Consider the following 27,981-nt stretch of genomic DNA (forward strand, 5'->3'; position numbering starts at 1 on the left):
GTCCCCAGTGAGGACAGGAGGACATCGCCAGTGACCTACACTGTGCCTACATGGTGCTGCATACATATAGGACCTCCTCCTCTTCTTCCTTCTCCTCTTTCTCTCCCCATCTCTACCCTTCCTTCCTTGAAGATTTTGCTAGAAGGAGGGCTGCCCCTCTTGGCACCACGGTCCTCTGCTCATGGCTCTGTGGGTCATGGCGGCCCACACAAACCTGACACAGACAGCGTCCTTGTTGTTTTCCTCTTCGCCTCTGGGCAGCAGGCAGGCCAGTTCCTCTGCTGAGCTGGGCATGCCTGAGCTGCCAGCTTCTTTGGCTCGTGCCCATGAGGCCTTTGATGCTCCTCAGCTGACCGACAGTGAGAGTGGGACTTCAGAGACTTCCCGCCCCCTTTCCGGCAAACTCTGCTTTGTCACACCGTGTTCTAACCCAGAGAGCCACAGCTAGGAACTTCGGCTCCTGTCTCCCACTGTTCTGTGCTCAGTACAGCAGCGATCTGGATGAACAAGAGGACGTCCTGTAAAGAATAGGGCAGTTTTCAGGGGTGTATGAAATGGCCTGTAACTTCACTGTGGCAGTGATTATATTTAGTAAAATTCATCAACTGATTGCGTTAAGTGAGTACATTTTACATATCTAGAAAACTGTGCTAAAATACATAATTTTAATAGGCTCTTATAGATCATTTGCATGTGAATTGCCAGGTGAGGTTTTACATTATCACTGTATGCTTGAGTATGTATGGCTTAAAATAAATATTTTCAACTTTATTCACATCTATCTGACGTAATAATTTTTCCTGCTTTAAGGGTTTTTTTTTTGGGGGGGGGGTCTGGTATTTCCTGGTACAGTTAGGTACAGAAAGGGCTAAAGGAAGTCCTTGCTGCCATATTCCTAGGATGTGTGCCAGAATTATTGGAAGGGTTTCAGAAAATAAAGTATGACATTTTCATAAAATAGTCACCTCCCCATTAGCATGGTGTCCTCTGTATCTTATAGTTCTGTGTTAGGGTGTGTTGAGGCATCATTTGGCTTTTTTCAGCCTGGTACACATGAGTGTGTGGCACACATACACACACATGCGTGCACACACACTGCATTAATTTAGACTTGCCTTGTTCCCCTCCTCCCTCGGTCCCCATCCCTGGGGTCTGCGACAGTCTGCGTCAAGCCTTCTGCTCTGACTGTACTTGGCTGGACTGTGACTGTTGATGCCTCCATAGAAAGTACAGAGGGGCTCTCTCCTGTGTGGGCTAGCCTTGGTTCAACTCTAAAGCCACAGAGTCCTCATGGGTGCTCTGGGAGAGAGTCTTTGGAGGTCAAATACATTTGGGAAATATTAGACAGGGTTACACAGACCTCTCAATTGAAGACTTCTCAAAAGACCTTAGTTCAGGCTCATTTGGAATCTTTTAAAAGAATGCCAGTCTTCACCTGGGAGTGGGGGTCACCTAGCTCCCTTTGATTCCTCTTCCGTGTGTGTGTGTGTGTGTGTGTGTGTGTGTGTGTGTGTGTGTGTACATATATGCAGCACCCTGGGAGGCCAGAGGACAGTGTAGGATCATGGAGTTGGAGTTGCAGATGACATGAGCTCTCCCACTCCCTAGGTAGTTTTTAGGATCCAAACCCAGACCTCCCCAATATATCACTCTCTCAATCCATATCTTGTTCTTTTACTTTTTAAAATATACATCGCACCAAGTCCAGTTAGTGCTGCCATAAGCTCATGGCTATGGGGCCATCTACTTGAACAGGGACAACCCACTAGTGGCCACCCCTCCCCCCTCCCCCCCAAGAAAAATGACTCTCCCTCCCCCAGTGGTCATCAACTGCCAACAGCTCACCTGCTGCGGAGGCATGCTGGATGACACAGAGAGCTCTGGCACATCTGTATCCCAGGGCCACTCCTCACACACCGTCACTGTTGTTCACTGTCCCTGTGTCTAAGCCTCAGCTCCATCTGTTAAGCGGGCTACCCTTGCCTCTTTCATGTGAATGATCCTGTGCCTGCTGTTCTTGATCTGCCTATGACTTCTCCAGCCACTCCACCTCCACCCTTCACCCTCAGCCAGGCCCTTGGTCCACAGGTCACAAAGTGTGCAAATCTTCCCTGGGCATTTCACCTTCTCGGGTGTAACCATTACCTTGTGTTTCTCCCCATGTTCTGGAAGTATCCAGGAGCTGGTCTTTGGGTTGCTAATTAGATTTTCTACCATTCCTTCTCCTCTTCCCTATCAGACTCCCTCTTGATTTCCTCCATGGATGCTTATCACGTCAGGAAATCATTTTGTTTTTTAATTGATTCTTTGCAGGTTTCTAGTTGTTTGCTTACACTTACTAATGAGGGTCTAAGTCAGCTGCTGCAGCTCCCTAAGTGCTGGGATGGCATGGGTGGGTACCAACCTGGCCTCCTCCCTCCTTCTACAGGCACAATCCTAACAGATGAGGACCCCCCTTCACAGCCTCATTATCTGCAGTTACCTCCAAATACCATGTCAGTGGTTCTCAACCTTCTTAATGCTGTGACCCTGTAATACAGTTCCTGATGTTGTGGTGACCCCCAACCATAAATTAATTTTGTTGCTACTTCATAACTGTAATTTTGCTAACTGTTATGAATTGTAATGTAAATATCTGATATTTCTGATGGCTTTAGGTGACCCCTGAGAAAGTGTTATTCAACCTTCAAAGGGGTCACTACCCACAGGTTGAGAAACATAGCCATAGTGGATTAAGCATCTGTCTTACTAACTCATGAGAGAGATTCAATTTCAACACAGGTCTTGGTAGGGAATATTAAGACCATAGCAATGCCTACAGAATTTTATATGTATGTGTTTTAAAAGTTTACCTAGTGCTTGTATCAATATATTTTACAGTATCAGTGGAATTTGGTAGCAACCACACACTAAGCATCCTTAATCCCAATGTCTTTAAATCAGCATGAAAAAGGATGGTTTATATTACACGTGACACTGGGGGATCTTTGCTTCAAACTGAATGAAATTGGCCAAAGATCAGGCCAGTCTCCTGGGCAAAGAAGAAGACACAGCATCGCCTCTGTTGGAAGTTCTCATCCGGAAAGAGCACATGGGTGTGACCAAGGTGGGGAACTCTAATCTAGAGACAGGTTAGTGCAGCTGACAGGTGATTGCTATTTGCCCTGGAGTGGGAGGAAGGCACAGCAGACAAAGCTCCTTTGGATTACTACACTTGACTTCTGTGCTATAAGCATGTGGCATTGAGCAGTGCTTGGTATTGGACTTGCTTTTAAAGCCCTCTCTTTCTAGCATCTTTAGTCTGTACTCATCCTAATATCAAGATCATTTTCTAAGGCACACAGACACCAACAGCTTTGTCTTTAATTTCCAAGACTCATGTGCTTTTCCATTGCAAATCAGCTGTGAACAAAGGCATCGTGAGCCTGTACCCCAGTGCTGGACCAGCGGTGATGAGTTGCTTTGCCCAAACAAAGGGTTTTAGAGCTGGGACGTGACGCAGAAGCTGAGCATGTATCAGGAGTTTATCTGCTAGTCACCCTTTTCTTGAAGTTACTGTTGGAGGTGCAGAGCAAAAGTCCCTTTCTGAAAGAGAAGAGGTTGACAGGTGAGTCTACTATGGAAGCTGCTCTTATGTGGATATCGATGTTCCCCCTCTTTTGGAAATACCTGTATCTAGATGTCAGACTAGGTATGAAACCCACAGTGTGGGGACAGAAATGAACTTCTTCCCCTAAGGGTTGGGGCCTAGCTGCTTCCTCTCTTAAATTCCTTTAGTGATAAAATAATTTTCCCCTTTACTTTCCATTCTTCCCCTCCAGGTAAAATCCTTACACATTCATCCCTGTCAATGTTTAAAGTTTATTTAGAAAGAAAAAGCTTTACTTATTATTATAGGGGTGGACATGTGCCACAGCGCTCACGTGAAGGTCAGAGGACAACTTTGTGCAGTCAGTTCTCTCTCTCCACATTTACTTGGGTTCTGGGGATCGAACTCAGGTTTTACGGCTTGAACAAAATGCATCTTTACCCACTGTTCTCTGGCCCCCCTGTGATAATGGTTTGAGCGCTGTTGGGAGGCTCTGTCCAGGAATCTTGACAACATGCCTTCTGCAATTGTTACAGGTTAGAAAGAGAGTGCCACAAAGGTGATGGGGGAGACTGTCACAGCTGAGGTGGCTGGAAATGTCTCACAGGGTCCACATGAACTGGGCCTTCTGTAAAGGCTTAGCAGACTGCGGACACAGGAATTCTTTGCCTGCAGCTAATTTCCTTCCAACCTACCTACCTACCCAAAACCCACTAGGCCAAAGTTCTTAAATCACAAAAATGTTGGCCTGTGTTAAAATCCTCAGCCCATTTTGCTTGTGCTTAAGGCCTTCACCATGTGCATCTGAGTTTGTAACTCTGTCACTTAACAACTTTTTCTGTTGAACGTCCTAACCCTAACCCTGAGCTCTTTGTAAGTCATGCTGTTGAGTCACAATGAGAATCTGTCCACATTTTTGCTACTGAAATTCCACTCATTCTTCCAGGAGTTGAATTCACCACCCTTGGTCATTATATTACCTTCTCCAGGAATCTTAATGTCTTTGCCTTGCACCGTATAGTCCTTCTTCCAGTCTTTTGACTTGGCCCTCTCTCCTTCAATTAAAAATTCCTTTGGAGTGAACCAATCCCCTGCCTCATTCTGAATGCATTTTTCTGAGGTTCCTGTAAGAAAAAGACAGGCCATTACAGCACCCACCTGGATCCTCTGTGAATCTACCATAAACCTTTGGGCCTCCCCATCATGGCTCTCCACCTTCCCAGGTCAGGGGGATTTCTTAGGGGTGGGAGCAGAGGTAAGGAGATCTGGGTTCCTCTCTCAGATTCAGGGAACCACAAATCCTATAGGACACTGAGGGGGTCTGTAGCAAGGACACAGATGTCCACATCACTGGGCCCAGAGATGACTCAGGTGGTTTCCAGATACACCTATGGAAAAGTCTGGAAACTCCTTCCTGGGAGCCTTTTTGGTTTTGTTTTTCACCTGCAGCCTGGCCAGCAGGGTCTGTTTCCTGATGAGTTGCACACAGGGCACTCTCTTCCCATCCAGTCCACCATCCTCCAGGGGCCAGAGCATCAGAAGAGCAGGCACTCACCTTGTTTCATTTTCTCCTTGAACAAAATCCCTTTGGCCTTACCACAGGTCACGGGAAGTGTAGGAGAGAGAAAATCTTCAGTGTCATCCTTGGGCTTTCTGGAAGTGTGAAAACAGACAGACTTGGGTAAGTTAGGTAGTCAGCACTGAGAGATAATGTCCATCATCCACCACCTGCGATCACTTTACACTTCGTAGGGTCCCTGCTTCTTCCTTTGCAAACTGAAAAAAAAAAAAAAACTATGAAAAAACCTCTGGATGATTCTGGATGAATTTTCAAATTGCACCTGGAGAGATCTGGCAGCTCAGAACTTCCGAACAGAGCTCTCGGGTTTAGACTCAAGAGAACCAATTGTGAAAGAGTTTAAAATAGCTGTTGATAGTTCCTGCGTCCTTCCCCAGCCATCCTCCCTCGAGGAGAGTTCATGCAGGGCTGTCTCTTGGGGACAGAAGAAAGTGCTGTGAACATCTGTGTTGAGTTAGAGGCTAACAGTAAGATAGCAACACTGGGCCCAACTCTCTCTCTCTCTCTCTCTCTCTCTCTCTCTCTCTCTCTCTCTCTCTCTCTCTCTCTCTTCTCTAACCCGTACTAAAAGAGTAAAAGAAAAATGTATATTTCCTTTTCCCATTACTGGGAAAAGGAAAGAATAGAGTTGATGTGAAGATGCTAATTACCATTAACTGCTTTGGAAAGATGGAACCTGGAGAGTCACACTGTGGGAGGAGGATTTCTGGGAACTGAGGGCATGGATTATCCCAAAGAGCCCCAACGGATGTTCAGCTTAGAAGAAACCAGGCTGGCATCCAGGCTAGCACGTGGATAAGGGTGTGGAGTAACCTGCCCCACCACCTGTCTCCAGGCTTCTCTCGAATATGGTACAGTAGATGAGAATCTGGAGCCAGAGGCAGACCTGGTCAGAGGCAGAATCTTGGCTCTGCAGTTTCCTAGAAGGACCACTAAAGTTTCAGTGGTGTTTGAGTGGGAGATTTGCCGCTGTCGGGTCCTAATTTGAGTGGGAAGCAGAGTTACAGGTAACCCTGAATTACTATTATAAACCCTGGGGGGTGGGCAGATTAGCACAGTGTGGGGATCTTCCACGGTTCTCTGTCTCCATGGAAACATCTTTGCTAATTCCCTGTGGTAAGTATAGCTCTAAAGGAGACAGATGTCCTGAATATGCTTGCGACAGATGCAGGGGCAGTGGGGGTGTGGAGGTGCTGTGAGCAGCAAGCTAACATGCAGGTCAGGCCACAAGCATCACTCTCTTTCACCTGTCACAGGTAGCCCTTGTACCTCCAACGTAATGCGCCTTAGTTCTGCGGACTTCTAAAGCCATGCGTCCTCCCGCTAAGGGCAGTTTTCTGGTGAATTCTCAGTGGTGCTGAGTTTGGCTTAGCCTCGATTGCCCATTTCAGCAAAAGGCCTTTAATGACGGAAGCTGAGGGAAGACCTGTATGGGGCTCCTCAGCATCAGCCAGCCCCATTCTGAGAGAGCTGCAGCAGCTGGTTTAGACCCTCATTAGTGTGATCAAGCAACCAGGAGTCTGCAAGTAAGCAATTAAAGATAAAACCAATTTCCTGAAGTAAAGAGCATCTATGGAGGGAGCCTGATAGGGAAGGGAGCAGTGGAATGGAAAAAAAAAATCTAATTAGCAACCCCAAGACCAGCTCCGGGACACTCCCAGAACTCAGGAAGAAACACAAGGTAATGGCTACACCCGAGAAGGTGAAATGCCCAGGGAAGATTTGCACACTTTGTGACCTGTGGACCAAGGGCCTGGCTGAGGGCGAGGGGTGGGAGGTGGGGTGGTCGCAGAAGTCACAGGCAGATCAAGAACTACAAGAGTTGCATCCTTCATCCTCAGCAGGTGAAGGCAAGGATAGCCCATTTAATAGACGGGGCCGGGGCTCAGAGGTAAGAAGACTGTGTAGTGATGACAGTGTGTGAGGAGTAGCCCTGGGATGCAGACGTGCCAGAGTTCTCTCTGTGTCATGCAGCATGCCTCCGCAGGAGCAGCTGCAGTTGATGGGGTGCATGTGGCTACTTAGGTTGCCCATGTTCCAGTGGATCCCCCCCTCCCCTGCTAACTAGACTCAGTGCGATATGAAGATGGGAGGGGGATGTGCTGGGGCTGGAAGTGGGGAAAGCCGTAGGAGGCGATAGGAAGTGATAGGAGGTGGGCACGATCAAGCACATTTATACATGTATGACATTTAAAAGAATAAATGAAAATATTATTTTTAAAAAGCCCAAATGGCTCAGTAGTACTCCTAACAGCACAAGCACCCAGGCCAACTCAGAAGTTGCGGCCCAGGGTGGAAGCTAAGCTGAGGGACAATGGTCAGCATGGCTCTGGGTTCCTGCTTCCTCAAGCATTTCATAAAAAAGATTAAGAAGCGTTGGGGGTTGTTGACTTGATTGTAAAGAACAAAGCATTCAGAAGCATCGAGGTGGATTTTAGCTCATTTGGATCTTTTAACTTTTAATTGAGTCCAATCATGACGATCAAATGACAAAATGAAGGGCAAGTACTTTGTCAGTGCACATACTTATCTGGTCCAGGCCTCTGCATAAGGGCCGGGAGAAATAATCTACTCTATGCTCAGTATAAGGAAATTCCAGCAGAGGGCAGCATAGACCCAGAAATGGGCATTCCTAATGTCGTAGCCGCGTTTGTGTTCTGATTTGTTAAGTATAAACAGAGGCACAGAGGAGCAGAAAGCAGGCGGATCCACTCTGACCCACGTGCCACTCGCAGTAAACAGGAGGTACGCAGACAACCAGCCACAACTTCGGAAGAGCCATGAGGGAAAGCTACAGGGTTTCTTGAGGGCAGGTCATCCGAGAGACCTTTGACCCTGCCAAGGGACAGATAAGGAGGCGATATTTATTTAAGGTAATTTCTGTGAGTGTAGAGCAGAGAGGAGGCAGGAAGCCTGGATTTGTTTTGGGAGAAGGTAGAGAGGAGGCTCTGGGGAACGAGGGAGGAAGTAGAGAGAAAGGGGGAGGGGACTCACATAGTCCGTCCGTCCGTCTGCGCCCCGGCCCCCCCCCCCCCCCCCCCCCAGTGGTTAATCCACAGCTGACTAAGGAAAACTAACCCGAAGAACTGGAATTTACAAAGCAGTGAGCTGCAGGCTGCTACTGGGAGCTGGGAGAGTACCCATGCCCCGAGAACAACCTGGGGTCTGAGTAAAAGAATTAAAAAAATAAATAAAAATAAAGCAGAGGGTGGGGAAAGGGAGGAGAGAGACTGTGAAGTGTGGAGGAGGGTCTGTAGGTGATCATCTTTTAGATGGATGGCAAGCAGTAGTTTTTTTGTGCACCGGAGATGTGTGCTGGGGGCTGGCAATCTGAGTTTGATCTAGGAGCCCAAATAAAGGTACAAGAAGAGAACCGGATCCACAAAAGTCATTCTCCAACCTCCGCACGCACACAACGGCGCAGGTTGTCCATGCACAGTGTTTTTAAAGTATTTCTTGTTCCCTGTGTATAGTGTTTTGCATCTACATGCAGATGTAGAGCTGTATACCATGATCATGCCTGGTGCTCCTGGAGGCCAGAAGAGGCCATCGGATCCCCTAGAATTGGAGTTGTTAAAGATGGTTGTGAGCCGCCACGTGGGTGCTGGGAATCAAACCCGCGTCCTCTGGAAGAGTAGCCAGTTCTCTTAACCTCTGAGTCATCTCTTTAGAGACTGGATTTCTAGGAACAACCATGACTCACGGCTGCACATTTTCAGGGTTTTCATTTTTTTCAGCATTTTCATTTCAGGGTAGACAATATTTTCAAACACAGATTCTCAGCAGTGTGATAATGCCCCCAGTGGGGTAATAAAAACTGGTTCTTTCAGGAGGGGGAAAAAGATGATAAACTCTCTCTCTCTCTCTCTCTCTCTCTCTCTCTCTCTCTCTCTCTCTCTCTCACACACACACACACACACACACACACAGAGGCTATGCATGATCATACATACATAAGTGATCATAAGCTATCATGGGAAGGTTGTAGTGAGGAAATAAATGCCTAAAGGACTCCTTAGGGCAGTGAAAGCCAGCTTTAGAGAGCACAGCTCTGACTGTGGGCTCCTGCTAGCTGCATTCTGAGACCCACAGTGCCCGATCTTTACCTTGTGTGGTTCTTGGTGGTTTGCTGGGCATCTTCTGAGGCTTCTTTCTTCCATTTGTTTTTGAAGCCCCATTGCTGATCTCTAGAAAAAGAGGAAGAGAGAAAGAGAGCAAGCCTTCCTTGCATGTGGGAACTCCACAAGGAAGTCTCCTGACCCTGGAAGGGCCTTTAGAACTGAGGACATCAGCCAATAGGTCACCTCCTCCCCATGAGTGGGAAAGTGGGAAGTAAATATAAAATACTCTTTTTACATCTCAAAATGCCACAGTTGTTCCAAGAAGAATATGTATGTGTTCATGTTGCTGGCTCACTATATAGTTAAACACTTTCCAAATGTCTGTGACATTATGAAGTCTTACATGAGTAGGACATTCATTGGAGATGGAAGATGGAAGGTATGGTAGCACACACCTTTAATCCCTGTACTTGGTAGGCAGAGGCAGATGTATCTCTCTGATTTTGAAGCCAGGCTAGTCTACATAGTGAGTTCTAGGCTAGCCAGGGCTACATAAAAACCAAAACCCTTGTCTTCATACCCCTCCCTCTCCCCCGCCAAAGGAGTAGATCATTGCCTTTCTTTGCCCCTCTCACACCCCATCCTCATTCTCTGAACTCTCTTCTAATACTGAGTTCCTGTATCTCCTCACCCCTGTGGCAGCTCTAAGAGACCCTGCCATACTGAGCCTTTCCAATGACAGGTCCCCACCCTCAGCCTTACCCTGTGATCTGGATGTCTGAGCACGTTTAGTCCTCGCCTTCTGAGCCCTGGTCACCATCTCCAAGTTCCTGGTTGAGTCATCCTTCCTCTGAATCCTCTGACCCACCACTTTGGGCTTCTTTTGGACTCCATGTCCAGGTGAGGCTACCCCTAGGCCGAGAGACTCATGAATGGAGGAGTGGACTTTTAACTTCTTTCACAGATTTCCCTGCCCATCCCACCCTCCTTTCCAGATCTCTGTACCCCTGTGCCTCACTGAGGGAGACCAGCTCCCTCTTTTTCCCCCAGGGTACTCTTGAGGAGGGAAAAATGAGAAATATGTAGATAGAAGTATAGAGGAGAGAGACAGAAACACAGGATAGCCTCAGGAGGGCCTGGGTCAAAAGCTACCACCCCCTTCTGTCTCTACTAAAGGGCTTTTTAAAGAAATGCCAAGGGGTGGAACAAAAGACCTTCCCCCAGCACAGCCAAGTGCAGACCATCCAAGATACCTGGTAACCATGCACATGGTCAAGCAATCCCCTAATTCAGCTGTGCTGTGTAAAGCAAGCTCAGATCTCACTAGGAAGCTTTTGTGGGCTACTATAGGTCCCTCATCTTAATTTTTTAAAATAACCTCTCAGGCCCCATCAGATAGACTGAGGTCTGTCTTAGGTCATCCCCTTCAGCCAGACAACCCTTACCCATCTTGGAGGTACACTTTCCATCAAGTGCCCTCTGGCTTAGTTTGGGAAGCTGGCAAGAGAAAGTTGCCCATCCTTGACTCTCATTCTCTGGTATGAGGGTGTACTGAGCTCATTAACTCAGCTCTGGCCCATTTGCTATTGAGCTTACAACCTCCACAATGATCTCCATGGCTGCCACACCTCCCAGTACAGGAGTAGAGGATGATAGAGATGGCATATCTTTCTTGGAATGGGTCTTAAGATGTCTATATCAGCCTTATCTATGCCGAGCCCTTTTTAAATCAATAAACTCTTGATGAAAACCACATCAGATAAATTACATCAATCTTAAAGATTCCCATAGTTTTTACCAAACTCTGGTTCATTAACATCAACATAATTTTAGTATAAATGTTACATACTTACAACTATCATTACTAGTTACTATATGTATTTACACTTCTTACAAACCTACATCATTATACATATTTACAACTCTTTATAAGCTTACTTATTTATACTTCTTATATTCAAGAGTAAACTATATAACCATCTTATAAACTTATATTCATAAGGAAACTATTAACACATATCTCTTAGAAGAACTATTTACCAAGATTATATTTAAGAAGAAACTCTATGAAACTCTAAAGAAATCTAGAACTAACTTACACTAGCAAGCATCTAAAGGAGATTTCCTAACATTTAGAAGAGATTTCTTAACACCGAGAAGAGATTTCTTAGCTAAACTATTAATAAGACAAGAAGTATGCAAATCATTTCTAAAGTTCAGAGTTTATAGTCAACTTTGATATCATTCTGAAAGTTCTCCCGACAGTTGGAAATAAGAGCCTAATTCATCAATGACTCAACGCTGGGATTTAGTGAGTTCTGTTGCTATGGAGTTTGTAACACCTGTACCGTTGTAACTCTCAGGACAAGGCTACTCTCCCAAAGTCACCTTTCTCACCGAGCTCTCTCTGCTGTTCTGGAACCGGCAGAGATGCACCTAGTGACAGACGGTTTCTAACTAGGGGTTGTCCCTTTACCCAACTCATTGCAGCTCCCGAGTGCTACAATTCAGACAAACATTTCTGTTACAGCAGAACTTTCGGTTTGCTCTACCGAAAAGTCTTGTCTCAGGATATGGTGAAATTACTGTATTGAGCTGCCATAAAGCTCCTAGCAAAAACTCCTTGTGCAGCTATTAGGTATTGTCTTAAAGAAGCTTACATTGATTTGCTGCTAGTCAAAAGCAGTGTGACTCCAAGCTTCATTTCTTTTCAGCTCTTCACTGGAGCTGACATTCAACAAACTCTCAGACAATTTCCCCCTTCTTAATTTTTTAAAGCTGCTTTTTAAGTTTACCATGAGCATTTTTTAAATGATATCAATGTTTTTCTCAAATCTTAACCCCCGAAGCAACCTCCCAGTGTAAGGGCTGTTTTCCCTTGCTTTCTAAAGGGTTTCAAAATGACTTGTTGATAAAGAGTATTAGCACTTTAATAATCTCCTTAGAGTCAAGTTGTTCACCTGTTCTTAGTTCTCAGGAGGTAATATTAAGCTTTCTAACATTGCTTTGAAAAGAAACTTCACTTTCAGCTGAAAAAAAAAAAAGTTTTCCCGGGCAGTACCATCACTTTTATCTAAAAAGCTACATTTCTCTATATCATCTTGCTGTTACAAATGACCTTATGGACTATGTTTCCCAGACTGCCTTTTGAATATGCCACCTCCATTTCTGGTTACATGGCTTCTATGGTTTGTGTTCATACTGAAATCAAGCTTCTGCTTTTTTATCAAGGGAGGTTTTTGTCTTCCCTAAGCTGCATTAGGACAGGTGTACTTCTTTCACCTGACCCTGTCCTTGAATGGGTTGTGTCTGTCTGCATTAAGACAGCGCTTATTGCCAGAAGCAAAAATTCAAGACTTCACTCCCTCTCCTCACTGGGTCAGTGAAAGGAAACAAAAGCACTTGAAACAAAGCTTTTTCAGAAAGATTTTTTCACCAATAGAAGAGAGGTTTTTTCAGAGAGATTTTTGGGAACTCAAGCCCTGCCTCCCTCATTGCAGGGAGGATTTTTAAAGCCTCTCCTGCTTTCTCCTTGCCAGTAGCCCCTCCCCCATAGCTCCACCTTTCAGGGAAGCTGTCCCTGCTTCAGTTCGGCCTGCACTATCTCACTAGGCTCTAACCACAGGGAACTTCTGGCTGCTCTTTTTACTGGCTAGCAGGGAGGATTTGCCATATTCCAAGAGTTTGTTTGTTTGTTTGTTTGTTTGTTTGTTTGTTTATTTATTTATTTAATCTAGAGCCATTACAGGTGAGTCTCCCATACTGATAGATGTTACTGCCAGGTGAGTTAAAGTTTTGACCTTACAGAAAGAGAAAAAAAAAAATCAGAGAAAGAAAGTTCTGAAAGGCTTTTAGTTTTGTAGAGAGAGATTAAGTTTTTCCCAAGAAAGCTTTCAGTTTTTGAGAGAGAAAGACCATCAAAATTTCCCCAAAACTTCTGTTCTCTATACTTTGGCTTCATGGCCAAAGAGAAACCAATTCTGATGGTACAGTGTTTCCATACAGTGGCAGCGCCAGCAGAGTGAAAAGTTTTATTTCATCCGTATTCGCCCCAGGGAGAATTCTTTCCCTGCTGCTTGGGACCAAAAACTTCCCACAGGAATCTTTTTCTCCCCGTTTCTTCTGTGATTTTTTTCCTAGTTTGTGTTCATAGCCCCATAGTTAGAAAATTAAGGACATAGAATAAGATAAGCAACAAGATGGAGGAACTAAGTTTTACTTTAAGCTACATTCTACTTTTCTAAGTTTTTTCCTACACTATATTACTACACTCTACTTTCCTTATTTTTCATAGATAAAATTTTAATAGAAAGAGAAAGAAACCTAGATAGAGAGAAATCTATGGTGCAGCCTCACTTAGGGCATCTTTTAGCCCCCTTCACTCCCGAAAAAAACTTCCCATGGGGCCCTCAAACCCTCCTTTTGCCAGGTCCCTGGTCCCTGTTTCCAGTGCCATTTGAGGGAGACCTACTCCCTCTTTCCCCCCCAGAGTACTCTTGAGGAGGGAGAAGTAAGAAATATGTAGATAGATGTATAGAGGAGAGAGACTCTTAGAAACACAGGATAGCCTCAGGAGGGCCTGGGTCAAAACCCACCATACCCTTCTGTCCCTACTAAAGGGCTTTTAAAGGAATGCCAAGGGGTAGAGCAAAAGACCTCCCCCCAGCACAGCCAAGTACAGACCATCCCAGATACCTGGTGACCATGCCTTCTCCTAATTCAGCTGTGCTGTGTAAAGCAAGCTCAGATCTCACTAGGAAGCTTTTGTAGGTTACCACACCTCAAATTTCTTTTATTGATTTTTTTTGTGTGCACCAAGCTTTTTCTCCCCAAATCACCATATAGTCTCACTCCAGGGAGCTCTTATAAGAATTAATCAGACAAATATGGGAGGATTGAGGGGGGAGGTGGCTTTCGGGTTCCTGTTTTTAAGACTACTGAACCACGAGATGGTCCCATCAGAGCCAAATGACAAAGCCCTGGAATTGTTCAGTTGGGGAGGGAGGGCCTTCCATTTGCAGAACAGACAACATCCAAAGGCCTCCAGGCACCTCTTGTGGATAAAGTGTACAGAAGCACAGAAGAGACAGTCACAGTGCCTGCCATGAAGGCAGCTCCCAGGAGTGTCCCTGGAGGGTGTGGCTGAGGCCCAGAGGCTCTGCCATGTCAGGGCTGGTGGATAGTGGGTTTCACTGAGGAGAGGGAGGATACAGCACTTTACATTGCTACAACTTTGGAAGCCACAGCCCACTGGCACAGGACACCTTTCCAGAGCTCTTCTGAGGCTTGTCCCATGAACTAACTGCCTGTGGTGGTTTGAAAGAAAATGGCTCCCAAAGGGAGTGGCACCATTAGGAGGTGTGGACCTGTTGGAGGAGGTGTGTCACTGTGGGGGCGGGCTTTGAGGTCTCAAACATGCTCAAGCCATGCCCAGTGTCTCAGTTCACATCCCGGTGCCTACAAATCAAGATGTGGGACTCTCAGCTCCTTCTCCAGCATCACGTCTGCCTGCACACCACCATGTCAGGCCACGATGATAATGGACTAACCCTCTGAAAGCCACCCAATTAAATGTTTCCTTTATAAGAGTTGCTATGGTCATGGTGTCTCTTCATAGCAATAGAAACCCTAAGACACTGCCCCTCATGGCTAGGACCAAGTTGTTTACTCTCACTTTAGTTTGGAAGGATGGTTGTTGTCTTCATGAATACAAAGAGGAAAGCTGTCACTCTCCATCCTTCACCTTGGACTGTAACCTGCCATCACACAGAAGGATTCCAGCACGTCCACTTCACCAGTTACTCAGTGGCAAAACTGGTCTGGTGAAATTTAAAACCAGATCACTGCACTGCCCAGGGCGCCTGCATGCCTTCTCTTGAATTTCAGAGCAAATCTCCACCAGATCTACAGCCCTTCAGGAGCCTCCTCCAGCCTCCCCTTGCCTCCTCATCTTACCTTGTGGGAGTCTTTTTTTTGGACATCTTCTTTTGGGAGCTGACCAGATGCATCCTTTCCTTTTCTTTGCTAAGAAGAAAGAATACAAAGTCTTTTATAGACATAAACATGATCTGTCAATCTTTTTTATTTAAAAAATTAAACTATATTTTTTGTTGATTGTGTGTGCATGCGTGTGCATGTGTATGTGTATTTATGTGTATGTGTGTATGTGTGTGCATGTGTACGTGTGCATATGTGCATGTGCATGTGTGTGTATATATGTGTATATGTGTGGGTGTGTTTGTGTCTTAACTGTGAGACACCTATCCAAGCTCACCCCTAACCTTTTAAAGGATCAGCTGGGAAGGAGAGATCAGAAGTTGAACTAGAAGCAGCAAACTTCAAGGACAAGTGTTAAAATGAGAATTCTTACATTAGCTATTGGGAAATTAAGCTAGGCTTGAATAATGGTAGGGCCTATGGATGGCTTTTGGGCATGAGAAACCAAGAATTTGTGAAGGAAAAAAAAACAGATGTGAGGAGATAAAGACTTGAGCAGCTGGAGTACTGGGTAGGTTGCCTGCTACCCATGATGCCTTGAAGGCATTCAACACCATGGCAGGATCTAAGATGGGAGAAAATTAGGCTTAGGAGGCTTCTAGGAAGCAATGGGGAAGCCAATGATGACAGTGTCAGAGAGGGCACAGTGTTTATTATTATTATTATAATTATAATTATAATAATAATTATTATTATTGTTACATTTACTGGGGGGGGGTTGTGCACATGTGCCATGGTACACATGTGGAGGTCAGGAGATAACTTGAATGAGTTGGTTCTGTCCTTCCACCTTACCGGTTTCATGGATCGAATTCAGATCATTAGGTTTGGTGGCAGGCACCTCTAGGCCCATCTTGCTGGGCCAATAACAACACATGTTTTAATTGAATGGTGACACCTCAAAAAAGAAGCTGGGAGAGCAAAGAGCGAGCTAGGAAGTAGGTATCAGGTGGACATCCAACCTGCTTGCCACCATGAGGTGTAAGTGAAGGATGACAGGAGTTGCCTGAACATGGCTTACCAGGAAGAGTGTCCTCTTGGGACACTGATTGTAGTTAAAGAGGTCAGTGGAACAGACATGCTAAGCAGTTGTGGGATAGGAGTCCGGTGATTCTGAGGGATGCTTAGTTCAGCGTGTCTAAGTGCCTGCTTGCTACCTGTAATTTTCATAAGGCCTTTGAGAAAGGTGGAATGAAAGGGGGTTGTAGAAACACTGCAGTTTCAGAGACTGGTTGCATCGTGGGTGCTAGGATGCAGCAGCTGGAAGGACAGAAAGCATCTTGAGGGAAAAGATGTCCATACCTTTCTTGTTTGCAGGTGTGCTGGGTGCTTTCTGGGGCATTTCCTGGTCATTTGGTGCTGGAGAATCGTCTTTTACCACTAGCAAAAGAAACAGAACCCATCTCCGAGCTCAGAATGGACTGACGAGAAAATGCTAAGGGCAGCCATTAGAACTTAAACAGCAGGGAGTGAAGGGAGGGATCTGCCGGCCCACGGGGTTCTGCCTTCATCTGACCTTGTTATTATTTTAAAAATTCTTTGAGTATGGGTGCTTTGCTTGCATGTGTGTCTGTGTACACATGCCTGGTGCCAGCAAAGGCCAGAAAAAGGCATCGGATCTCTTGGGCCTGGAGTTACAGATGGTAATGAGCTACTATGTAGGTGCTGGGAATTAAGCTCAGGTCCTCTGGAAGAGCAGCCCATGATCTGAGCCATTGAGCCACCTCTCCAGCCCTGACCACCTTGCTGTTGTTACCTATGCATCTGCTAACAGCAAATATATTTTGAAATTCTGCTAACTTTGATGGAATAGGAAAAAAAGGGACTTGAAATTATAACAGATAAAGGTCCACCTCCTTAAGGCTGTCTGTCATTTACACAGCACTATGAATTTTGTATTCAATTCTGGCTTCTTTAGGGTCAGGTAACTGAGGCATGTCACAAACTGTCTACAGACTTTTGAAGTAATTTCTTTCTTTCATATCATTTTAATAACACACATTCTTAGTACCCCCATGTGATGTAGAATTGACTAGCCCTGAGGGACTGTTCCCACAGTCAGGGGGACATCAAGGCTAGCCACACCAATTGTATCGCCCGCCGATGGGGACACACAGGGTTTCTGTTTGTCTTGCACTTTGTTGGGACCATTTTGAGCCTTACTTATTGCAGTGACTTCATCACAGTGGCAAGGTCACACAGTCCAGCCCTGCCATCTCCTCTTCTCTCCTGGAGTCCACCACAGTCGCTTGTGGCTGAGGAATCTTCTCTGTTTGCCAATACCTTATGCATTTTAGAGTCTAGCAGGTCCGAGGGGACTTTCTGACCTCTGTGATTGGTTCCTACAAGTCTGCCTTTCCAGTCCTGCCTCCTTGCCCTCCCTTCAGGAGCTCAGGTCTCCTGATTCCCTAAGCACCCAAGCAGTGTAATTTTTAACTATCCCAATCAAGACTCCTAAGGGTTAAGTCATCCTTTACCAGTGAGTGTTACCTTGCACAGTGCCAGGGGAACCCGGAGGCTGCCCTCCTGAGTCTTCTTCTTCCTTAGTCTCGGGGGTTAAGCTGTCTTTGATCACTGGAGGAGGAAGGAAGATCTTGGGTTACCAGGCCTGGCTGTCAGGGAGGAGAGTGGATGGTGTAAATGTCCAGAAAAGGATGTACACCAAGGCCAAAGGCAGGTTACCTGGCATGGGGCCTGAGGGACTCTGGGGCATCTCTGGGGAGTCGTCTTTATCATTTCTCTGAGGATCCCTGGAGGATGCTGAGCAGAGGCAAGAAAAAGAATTGAGGCTTTCAGGATGACCAAGTAGGGACCAGAGTGGTAAAGAGAACAAACGTGATTCTAACTAACCAGTAAGGGGCGCAAGTGACCTGGGTAAAGTAGGAGAGAGAAGGAACAGCAAACAGTCGCTCACTCTTAATTAGCAGCTCATTAATAACAGCACTCTTTTTTTTCCTGAAAAAGTGAAAGATGGAAGTTTCTATTGTCTCTAGCTTTCTGATTATGTTAAACAACTTGAGTGGCATGTATCAGAGGAGTGGAGGAAATGCCACTGAATTCAAACAGGACTCCTTTCTTCTCAGTCCTGAGAGCAGGGAGTCCATAACAACGTATCTTGGGCAGTGTCAGTAATACATCCTGCTAGAGTTAATGTAACTAAACATTATTATATGATGGTTTGGGGAAGGCAAGCGGCATTAAGTCTGGAAGCTAAATTAGGTCCAGCAGACCTTTAATGTTTTATAATATTTTCTAATAATCTTAATAACATACATATGTCTTGGAATCTAATCAGTCTAGGAAAATATAAGGAGGGTTGGGGGCATAGGTCAGGGTTTTTCCAGCATGCAAGAAGCCCTGGGTTCTACTCTTCACGTGATCTTAGCCAAAAGGCCGAGAAGCGATGGTTCTACTCTTAACACACTATGAAAAAAATGAATAGGGCTGACACTCAAACGTTTCTGTAGTCAGTGAAGAATTATCACTACAAGTGTATAACAAGCTATATGGACAGGAAGTAGGGTTCTATATACTATGGATTGAACCCAGGAGTCTTGCATTGACCAGGGGAGTGATCCTCCACTAAGCTAAACACCCAGATGCATAACAGCATTTTTGAAGGTTTCCTTTGCAGTGTGAGTTTGTGAGAAGCCCTCTCTGCTTCTCTCCCCATTTATTCTCATGCCCATCTCTTTCTCCTGAGGTTCCAACCATAGCCTCCCACTTGGCATGCACATAGTCTCCCTCCACAGCCCAGTCAGTGTTACTCTGCACAGTGTCGGGGGAAACGCTGGGCATCCTTTCCAAGTCTTCTTCCTTATCAGTTGTAGCTGCTACGTTGTTACTAGCAGCTGAAGGAGGAAGGAAAACCATGGATTATAGGACTGGCTATAAGGGAGGACAGTGAACGGCCTAAAGTAGCAGTTCTCAACCTGTGGATTGCGATCCCTTTGACAAACCTCCACCTCCAAAAAAAATTACAATTCACTACAGTAGCAAAATTACTGATATGGCCGGGCGGTGGTGGCACACACCTTTAATCCCAGCACTCGGGAGGCAGAGCCAGGCAGATCTCTGTGAGTTCGAGGCCAGCCTGGACTACCAAGTGAGTTCCAGGAAAGGCGCAAAGCTACACAGAGAAACCCTGTCTCGAAAAACCAAAAAAGAAAAAAGGAAAAAAAATTACTGATATGAAGTAGCAATGAAAATAATTTTACAGTTGGGCATCACCACAACATGAGGAACTGTTTTAAAGGGTCACAGCATTAGGAAGATTGAGAACTGAAGGCTCAGGGAGGTGAAGTACCAAGGCCAAGGGTGGAGGGTGAGGTGTCCAGGTGTAGGAAGAAGGGAAGAAGGTGTTCTGGGACCTGAGTCTCCCTGGCCACTGGTAATGCTTGTGATTTACTTAGAAAGGGTTATATATAGGTAGGTGAGTGCATAGAAATGAACAGATGACCAAAAGGCAGCAATTTGGGGTCCTAAGTGACAGGGAACAAGCATCCTAGGTAAGGTTACAAGTTGTAGGAGGGGATCTGTTTCTTGCCTGGAGTGGTCTTTCCTTTCTGAATGAAGCCAGGCGGAGGCACAGCTGGGTGAGAAGGGCTGGACTGCTCATCTAGGATCTCAATGATTTGCTGTGAGGATGCTCGGGGCTCACAGAATCTTGGTGCCGAGGATAGATGACTTGGTGAAGATAGTTGGGGTGGGGGCAGTGGCTGCAGAGTCTGGAAGGAGCATCCTTCTGCTGGGTTAGTTGAGGCTTTGAGTACAGTCTGTGCAGGTCTCTTATTCCCTCCATAGGCAGTAACAACTGGAATTAGCAAAGGAGCACACATCATGACCCTAGAGATTCTGAATTATCTGGAAAATAGAATTGCCTAGTGCATCTTTTCCCACAGTACAGGAGGCAGAGTTACTGATTTTCCCCAGGTGCACAGAACAGGTTCATCATCATAAGTGTCCATTTGTGGCCGCTTTTGACTTTATTTCATTTGGACACTCAGTGCTATTTAGTTCCCAATATATCACCAAAAAATTGGTTGACCATATAGAAACTGTCTACTGTAGAAGCTCCCTAAAATATACACATATATAAGTGGAATTTAAATGGAGTTATCATATAATGGGGGAGACAATGCCCTGATAAGATACCTTATGCTACCAAATAAAACTACTGTGGAATAATCTTTTTGCATACTATGAATATATATTACTCTTGTTGACTAATAAAAAACTGATTGGCTTATAGCAAGGCAAGAAGAGATCAGATGAGACAGCTGACACAGAGAGAATGATGGGAAGAAGGAGGGTGAAGTCAAGAGAGACACCAGCAAGCCGCTGAGCAAGCAGGACATGTAAAAATGAGGTAACAAGTCATGAGTCATGTGGTAAAGCATAAATAGAAATATGGGTTAATTTAAGTGTAAGAGTTAGCTAGTAACAAGCCTGAGACATCAACCAAACATTTATAAGTAATATTGAGCCTCTGAGTGGTTATTTGGAAATTGGTGGGTAGAAGAGAAACCTCCATTTACAAAAACACCTAATACCAGGAGTGTGTTACATCTTTTTGAGTCATTGGCTAAAGGAATACCAGAGGTTCCCCTGTCCCCAAACAGTACAGGCTAATGCTAATGCTAATGCTAATGCTATTGGTTACTCTCCATAACCTGCTGGTAAGACTCTACTGTTGAATGCACCATACACTTATGTCATCTAACATGGAGAAGTCAAGCTGGTGCTAAACTAGAAGCTTCACCCCTACTGATTAGCATTCATAGTGCTGGAGAAGTTTCTATGCACATTACCAGAGGTGAAAAATTATCATCACTCTCACCCATGCTGTGAGCTACAACAGTGACCTACTTATTTGATATATTCACCAGTATAATGGTGGCACAAGTGTTATGGGAGTGGCCAACCACCTTTTGATTGGCTGTAAGGACGGTTTTACAAGATGGAACCTGCACTCAACACATGTTCAAAATCCAAGACTAGATGGGTCATGGGCCCTCAGGTAAAACCTACTGTAACCAATCTTCTAGATGAACATAGCAACAGAATGACTACTAATAATGTTTTGCTGTACTCATTGTGATGCCCATTCTTGGTTGCTAACTTGACTACGTCTGGAATTAACTAAAACTCAAGTGGCTGGGTACACCTGTGAGTGATATTTCTTAATTAAATCATTTGAAGTGGGAAGCTCCACCTTAAATCTAGATCTTTTGAGGTGGGAAGATCCACCTTCAATCTGGGCCACACCTTCTGTTGACAGCCTATGGAAAGAACATGGCAGAAGGACACTTGATCTCTTTGCCTGCTTGCTCTTGCTGGCAAGTCCATTCCTTCACTGGCACAGGAGACTACTTCCATGGGATTCCAGTGTTTACTGAAGGCCAGCTGAGATATCCAGCCTCCTGGACTGAACAACTACTGATGCTTGGACATTCCATTGGTAGACAGCCATTGTTGGACTAGCTGGACCATAGTCTGTAAGCCATACTAATAAACCCTCTTTCTATACATAGATTTATTCTATCATTTCTGTTCCTCTAGAGAACCCCAATACACTCATAGATCTGAACCCTCATCAGAGAAGCTTCTTCTTGCAGTAGATGGGAATTAACACAGAGACCCACGACTGGACAGCATTCAGAGAGTGGGAGATGTCTTAGGATTTCTATTGCTGCAACAAAATACCATGACCCAAAAGAAAGTTGGGGATGAAAGCGTTTATTTGGCTTACACTTCAGCATTGCTGTTCATCACTGAAGGAAGTCAGGGCAGGAACTCAAACGGGGCAGGAACCTGGAGGCAGGAGCTGATGCAGACACCGTGGGTGGGGAGCTGCTTACTGGCTTGCTTTCCCCTGGCTTGCTCAGCCTGCTTTCTTATAGAACCCAGCACTGATAGCCCAGAGATAGCACCACTCACCATAGGCTGGGCCCTCCCCTATTGATCACTAAATGAGAAAATGCCTTACACCTGGATCTCATGGAGGCATTTCCTTAACTGAAGCTCCTTCCTCTGATAACTCTAGCTTTTATCAAGTTGACACACCAAACCAGCCAGTACAGGAGACTCAGCCCTAAATGGGATGTCTGTAACATTCTCCCCTCAAGGCTCAGGGATCTATGCTAAAGAGGAGGTGCAAGATTGTAAGACCCAGAGGTGGTGGAAATAGCATTTTCAACACACAGAAGGACTGGTGCATAATGAACTTTCAGAGACTGTGTCAGCATGCCTGAGACCAAGTTCAAACCAGACAGAAACCCGAGCACTGAGAAGGGCCAAGTGGGCACAAAGTTCCAGTCCTAACAAAGAAGGTATCTGCAATTAATACTTAAAGGAAAAGGGGAAGTCAGTTTTCTTCAATGGAATGGCACTGGGTATATAATCACACTCAAGGGCAGGCCCCATGCTCAGGGAGAGTTGGCCAACACAAAATGTATTCCAGTTTTTTTTCTTTTTCTTTTCTTCTTTTCAGTTTTATTTGTGTCTACATGTGCTTTTTGTCTGTTTGTTTATTTTGATTTGGGTTTGGATTTGAGGTCCCCCCCCCCCAAGACAGGGTTTCCTCTGTGTAACAGCTCTGGCTGTCCTGGAACTCCCTCTGTAGCCCAGGCTGGCCTTAAACTCAGAGATCCGCCTGCCTCTGCCTCCCAAGTGCTGGGATTAAAGGTGTGTGCCACCACTGCCCAGCTGGGTTGGAGTTTTTTAAGAGAAAGACTACAAAATGGTGGGGGGCAGTGAGAGAGGATCAAGAAGAGTTGAGGGATAGGAGAGAATATGATCAAATGCATGGAAAATCTTTTGAAAAATGACAGCAAAAGTAAATAAATAAATAGAAAAAAGTTAAGCAAAAGTGGGTTTTGACACATAAAATTGGATATTTTGTAACCAGGCATTTAATTTCCTATAATTTTGGTTTTACAGAACTTAGTCAATTGTGTGTAATTTTAACAAAGGTCCCTATTTTAATAAATAATCATATCTCCGTGGAGCAAATAAAACCAAGTTTCCTTAGCAGAGTGTATTGAGACCTTGATATCTGGTTTCTGCTCACTCCTGTGGGTTCTAGTGCACCCTACGATCTGGCCAGATCAGCGTGACCGCCCTGTGATCTTTCTCCGCATCCCAACACCAGGCCATTGGCTTTGCACGTATTGTTCTCTTTAATATATTGGGGTTGGTTGCTGTTAAGATTGTTCTTCATCAATTATTTCAGAAGTAAAGATGCCTCGATCTACGAACAGAAAAAGTCATAGATACTAAAAAAAACCACAGAGCTGCACAGGCCGGGAGATCCTTGAGCCCAGCCAGGTCTTAGATGAGCTCAGCGTCTACTGGAAGTCTGTGTTCTCCTGGTCTGGCCAGGGACAGATGCCTGGGCAGATGCTCTAGCTTCGAAGTGAAGGCGTCCCTCCGCTGCTCTCTTAGCTTAAGAATCATTTCTCCCCTGGGGAGGAGCCTTTCATGGTGAAGCGTCATCAACAGTGACCCCACCGATGACAACGTTACAGTGCAGAGTGACTGTGTTTCTTCTGTCCTATTCTCAGATAATGGCCTATCTGCTGGGATGTCTTCTCCAGTCTCAGGAGATTGCCTGATGATCCTCTTACTGTCCTTTCCACTCGCCAGACCTGTTACTGCCCCTCTGTCCGTTCCTTTATTATCTAGTTGCTAAAGTTTTGATGTCGAATGTCCCCTCAAAACTTAGGTGTTAGGGGCCTGGATCGCGGGGTGCCACCAGAGAAGTGATTCTCAAACGACCCTTTCACAGGGGTTCCATATCAGATTTCCTGCGTATCAGATATTTATGTCACAGTTCATAACAGTAGCAAAATTACGGTTATGAAGTAGGAACGAAAATAATTTTATGGTTGAGTGTCACCACAAGTGAGGAAGTGTATTAAAGGGTCTCAGCATTAGTAAGGTTGGAAATGGTGATCACTTGAAGAGATGGGGCTAAGAGGAGCTGTAGGTCATTGGGGGCATCCCTTGAAGGGGATCATGGAGTCCAAGGCTTGTTTCATTTTCAGAACACCCAGTGAGCAGTTTTACTTTGTCACACATTCCTGCTGTGATGCACTGCCTTGCTACAGGCTTAAACTGTAGACAGGCTAGAACCTCTAAAACCTTTTTCTCGGTATACGTTAATTACCTCGGGCATTGTGAGGCAGAGAGAGGAATCTGACTAACAAACGACTCTTCCTGTTCCATTGAACGTCCTACTCCGTTCTTTCTCCTACCCTCTCTTTCCCTGTCGGTCTCTGTCTCCCCCATCTCTGTGAGCTCCCTGTCTTGTCGCCCCCAGCCTTACCAGCCATTTTCCAGCTGGCTTTGTTGAGACAGTGCTTACTATCTCGGGCTCTGTATTGGGAAATCCACATAGGAGTTCCCAGTCCTACTTCTAACACAGAAGACTGTGGGAGTTACCCCCAGACTTTCCTTTCTTTGTCTAACAGTGAGGCCACAGGTTGTTTTAGGGACACATGCAATGATCATACTAGTTGTGTGGAACAACCACACTGTTGCAAAGAGCTGTACATTGAATCCATTTCATCTCTCTCCCTCTCTAGAGCTCCTTGTCTGTCTTCCACATCTGGTCCCTGACATTCCTGTTACCTTAGCTGTTCCCTAGAGATGGTCCAGTGGCCTATATTTTCAAGATTGGTGTGGCAGTTCACATCTGTAATACCAGTACTTGGAAAGGCTGAGGCAGAAGGATTATATTTCAGGCCAGCCTGGGCTACATCATGAGACCCTGTCACAAACAAACAAACAAAGTTATACCTGAACTAAAATTCATTGAATAGCTACAACAAAAACATGTGTGTCCTATTGAAATTCACCTTGGGGAAACTGAGGTCAAGGTCAGCAAGGGCTACCCCTCCAACTGCTTTTGTGATCGAGTGTGGTTTACCTTTACATAGGGAAAGCAGGCATTGGAATACATAATTCCACACTGGAAACAAACCCAGGCTTTTAGTGTAGTAACACTGCACATGTAAAAAGTATTGGAGAAACCACATTACCGTTTTTGAAACTTCTGGAAATTGCTGACAGGCTGGGGTATTCATGTAGGTTGACCGGGCTGAACAGCGTCACCAGCATCGATAGGCAGAAAGTCCGTTCCAGACTGTTGAGGACATTGTGCACCACTTTGGATAGAGGGACCAGATTTTGACAGGCCTCCAGAGATTCCTTCAAAGGGTGGAGCAAGGGTTAGTTTGAATGATTCTTCATTGAGCTGACAGCTCTATATTTGTGGTTTTCTACACTGTAAGAAAGCTACTTTTGGGCTGCTGAGGATGGCTAGATGGGTGAAGGTGTTGATCATCAAGCCTGACGACACAAGTTTGATCCCCAGGATCCAAAGGGTGCAAGGAGAGAACAGCATCTACGAGCTGCCCTTTGACCTCCACCTGCACACCATGCACGTGTCCGCCTCTATCCCCAAACAGATGCATTAGTGTAATTAAAAAAAAAAAGAAGAAGAAGCCAGGCTTGGTGACACATGCCTTTAATCCCAGGAGACAGGCAGTCAGATCTCTAATGTTTTCTATTTGAGGCCAGCCTGGCCTACAAAGTGAGGTCCACGACAGCCAGGGCTACACAGAGAAACCCTGTCTCAAAACAAAACAACACAATTTAAGAAATCTTTTTTAATTTAAGAAAAATGTAGAGTTAAATCCTCAAAATGGAAGACATAGAGGAGAAGATTGATTGCAAAATTCTTCCAGTGAGTGTCTGCTAGGCTTAGGGAGTTAGTCCCTGGGTGCTCACCACCAGATGGACTGGTGATGGGACATGTGAGGGTGCTGCCCAGTGGGGGTGCTGCCCAGGTGGGGCCCTACCTAGGTAGAAGCCCTGCCCAGATGGAGAAGGGCATCCAGCCCTGAAAAGAAAGTCAGTAAATAGCCAATTGCAACTGAGAACAGTGTCATCAAGGAGAGCACAGCTTGCCATAAGGAGGGTACTACATCTTCCTGAGTGGGTACCCTCCTGAGCAACACAATGTGGGCTGTGATCTGATGAGGGAGCTGGAGCTGTGCCAAGACTTGAGAAAGACTGCTGTAACTTTCCTGAACCTGGAATTCAAAACTACTTAAAAACACCAAAATTATAAACAAACAAACAAACAAACCCCACTAAGCTTGTACACATAGCCATGCCCTCCAGTGCCTGCCTTACGTCAGAGTGAATTGGGGAGCCTGCAAGATGACACATCAGGTAAGGGTGCTTGCTGCCAAGCTTGTTAACCTGAGTTCAATCCCTGAGCCCCACATGGCAGAAAGAACCAGCTCCCACAAGTTATCCTCAGGCCTCCACACACATGCCACAGCACATATGCACAACACACACTCATATTCACATATACACACCACAAAAACATGTGATTTTTTTTTTAAGAATGACCTGGGAGCCACATGTTCGAATACATCAGGATGTGGTGGGTTGAGCAGCATCTTCATGCCTAACAAGATACATTATTTGGAGTTTGTGAGTGTGAACTTATTTGGAAAAAGGTCTTTGCAGCTGTAACTGAGGATGCTAAGCCTCCCCTGGATTAGAGTAGTCCCTAAACACAGGAGTCCTCATCAGAGGAAGGAATAGGAAAAGACACAAGAGAGAAGATGAAGCAGAGATGGAAAGAGACTGCAGTAAAGGGTGAGTCTAAGAACTCCAGAGCTGCTACAGAAGCTAAACAGAGGCAAGAGAGGGGTCCATGTCTGAGCTTCTAGAACAAGTCAACCTGTCAACAGCTCGATTGGGGCCTTCTGGCCTCCAGAACCGCAAGAGACTAAACTTCTGATTTCTGGTTTGTGGTCCTTTGCTATGGTAGCATTGACAACATACCTGTCATTAATACAGTCCCATGACACCCTTTCTCCCAACCATCCCTTCCTGCAATAATGCTCAAGTGGGGCCTTCCATGTTCTAGAAGCACTGGTGGGTTATGGTCTTAGATTTCACTAGTGGAGCATGCTTAGTGGGGTCTGGACTGCCTTGTGGAGGCTCCCCAGGCCTCACCTTGTATACTCTGTCAGTGATGAAGGAGTTGTCTCGGAGGGCTTCGAAGAAGGGGAATGGCTTGTTGATGGCATAGGCGATGTCCAGCTTCTTGCATACGAAGTGCTGCAGAAGAGCCCTTTCCAAGGCCTTGGGCACAGTGAACATCCTAGGGAAAGAGGCAGGCTGAGGAGACAGGCAAAGGCTATCAGGAGCATGGGGAGTTGCTCTTGCTGAAATGGGTACTTGAAGGTAGACATCCTAGTCCTCAAGCACCCCTTAGCAGTCTAAAGAGCAAAGTCTGCCTTAAAGATCCGTGGAAACAAAGGCAGTGCCCAGCAACCACAGAGACCAAGAGGGATGGACAGACAATAGCACACCACCATCCTGAGCAACCACAGAGACCGAGAGGGATGGACAGACAATAGCATACCACCATCCTGAGCAACCACAGAGACCGAGAGGGACAGACAGACAATAGCACACCACCATCCTGAGCAACCACAGAGACCGAGAGGGACGGACAGACAATAGCACACCACCATCCTGAGCAACCACAGAGACCGAGAGGGACGGACAGACAATAGCACACCACCATCCTGAAAGGGAATTTAAAACAGAAAGTGGATTTTGAAAACATCCGTTATTCGCGGAGTGGTTCCTATGTCCAGTCTTTGTTCTGAGTTCACAAAGTATTGCAAGATGGTCACTGTCACTGAAACTGCAACAGTGGA

The 27,981-nt window shown here is 45.5% G+C and overlaps 1 protein-coding gene across 1 annotated transcript; it reads right to left on the reverse strand.

Moving 5' to 3' along the window:
- Window positions 1-425: 425 nt before the first annotated feature.
- Sp110 (SP110 nuclear body protein) lies at window positions 426-27,430 on the reverse strand. Its single transcript, XM_059278714.1, is given in 13 exon segments — window positions 426-518; window positions 4,570-4,611; window positions 4,613-4,713; window positions 5,145-5,242; window positions 9,274-9,355; window positions 9,992-10,141; window positions 15,185-15,253; window positions 16,529-16,606; window positions 17,717-17,800; window positions 17,909-17,986; window positions 19,773-20,039; window positions 25,270-25,438; window positions 27,269-27,430. Coding segments are annotated over 13 exon segments (1,458 nt in total). The 5' UTR covers window positions 27,416-27,430.
- Between the last annotated feature and the right edge of the window lie 551 nt (window positions 27,431-27,981).

This window comes from Peromyscus eremicus, chromosome 13 (assembly GCF_949786415.1).
Source record: "Peromyscus eremicus chromosome 13, PerEre_H2_v1, whole genome shotgun sequence".
Lineage (NCBI taxonomy): Eukaryota > Metazoa > Chordata > Mammalia > Rodentia > Cricetidae > Peromyscus > Peromyscus eremicus.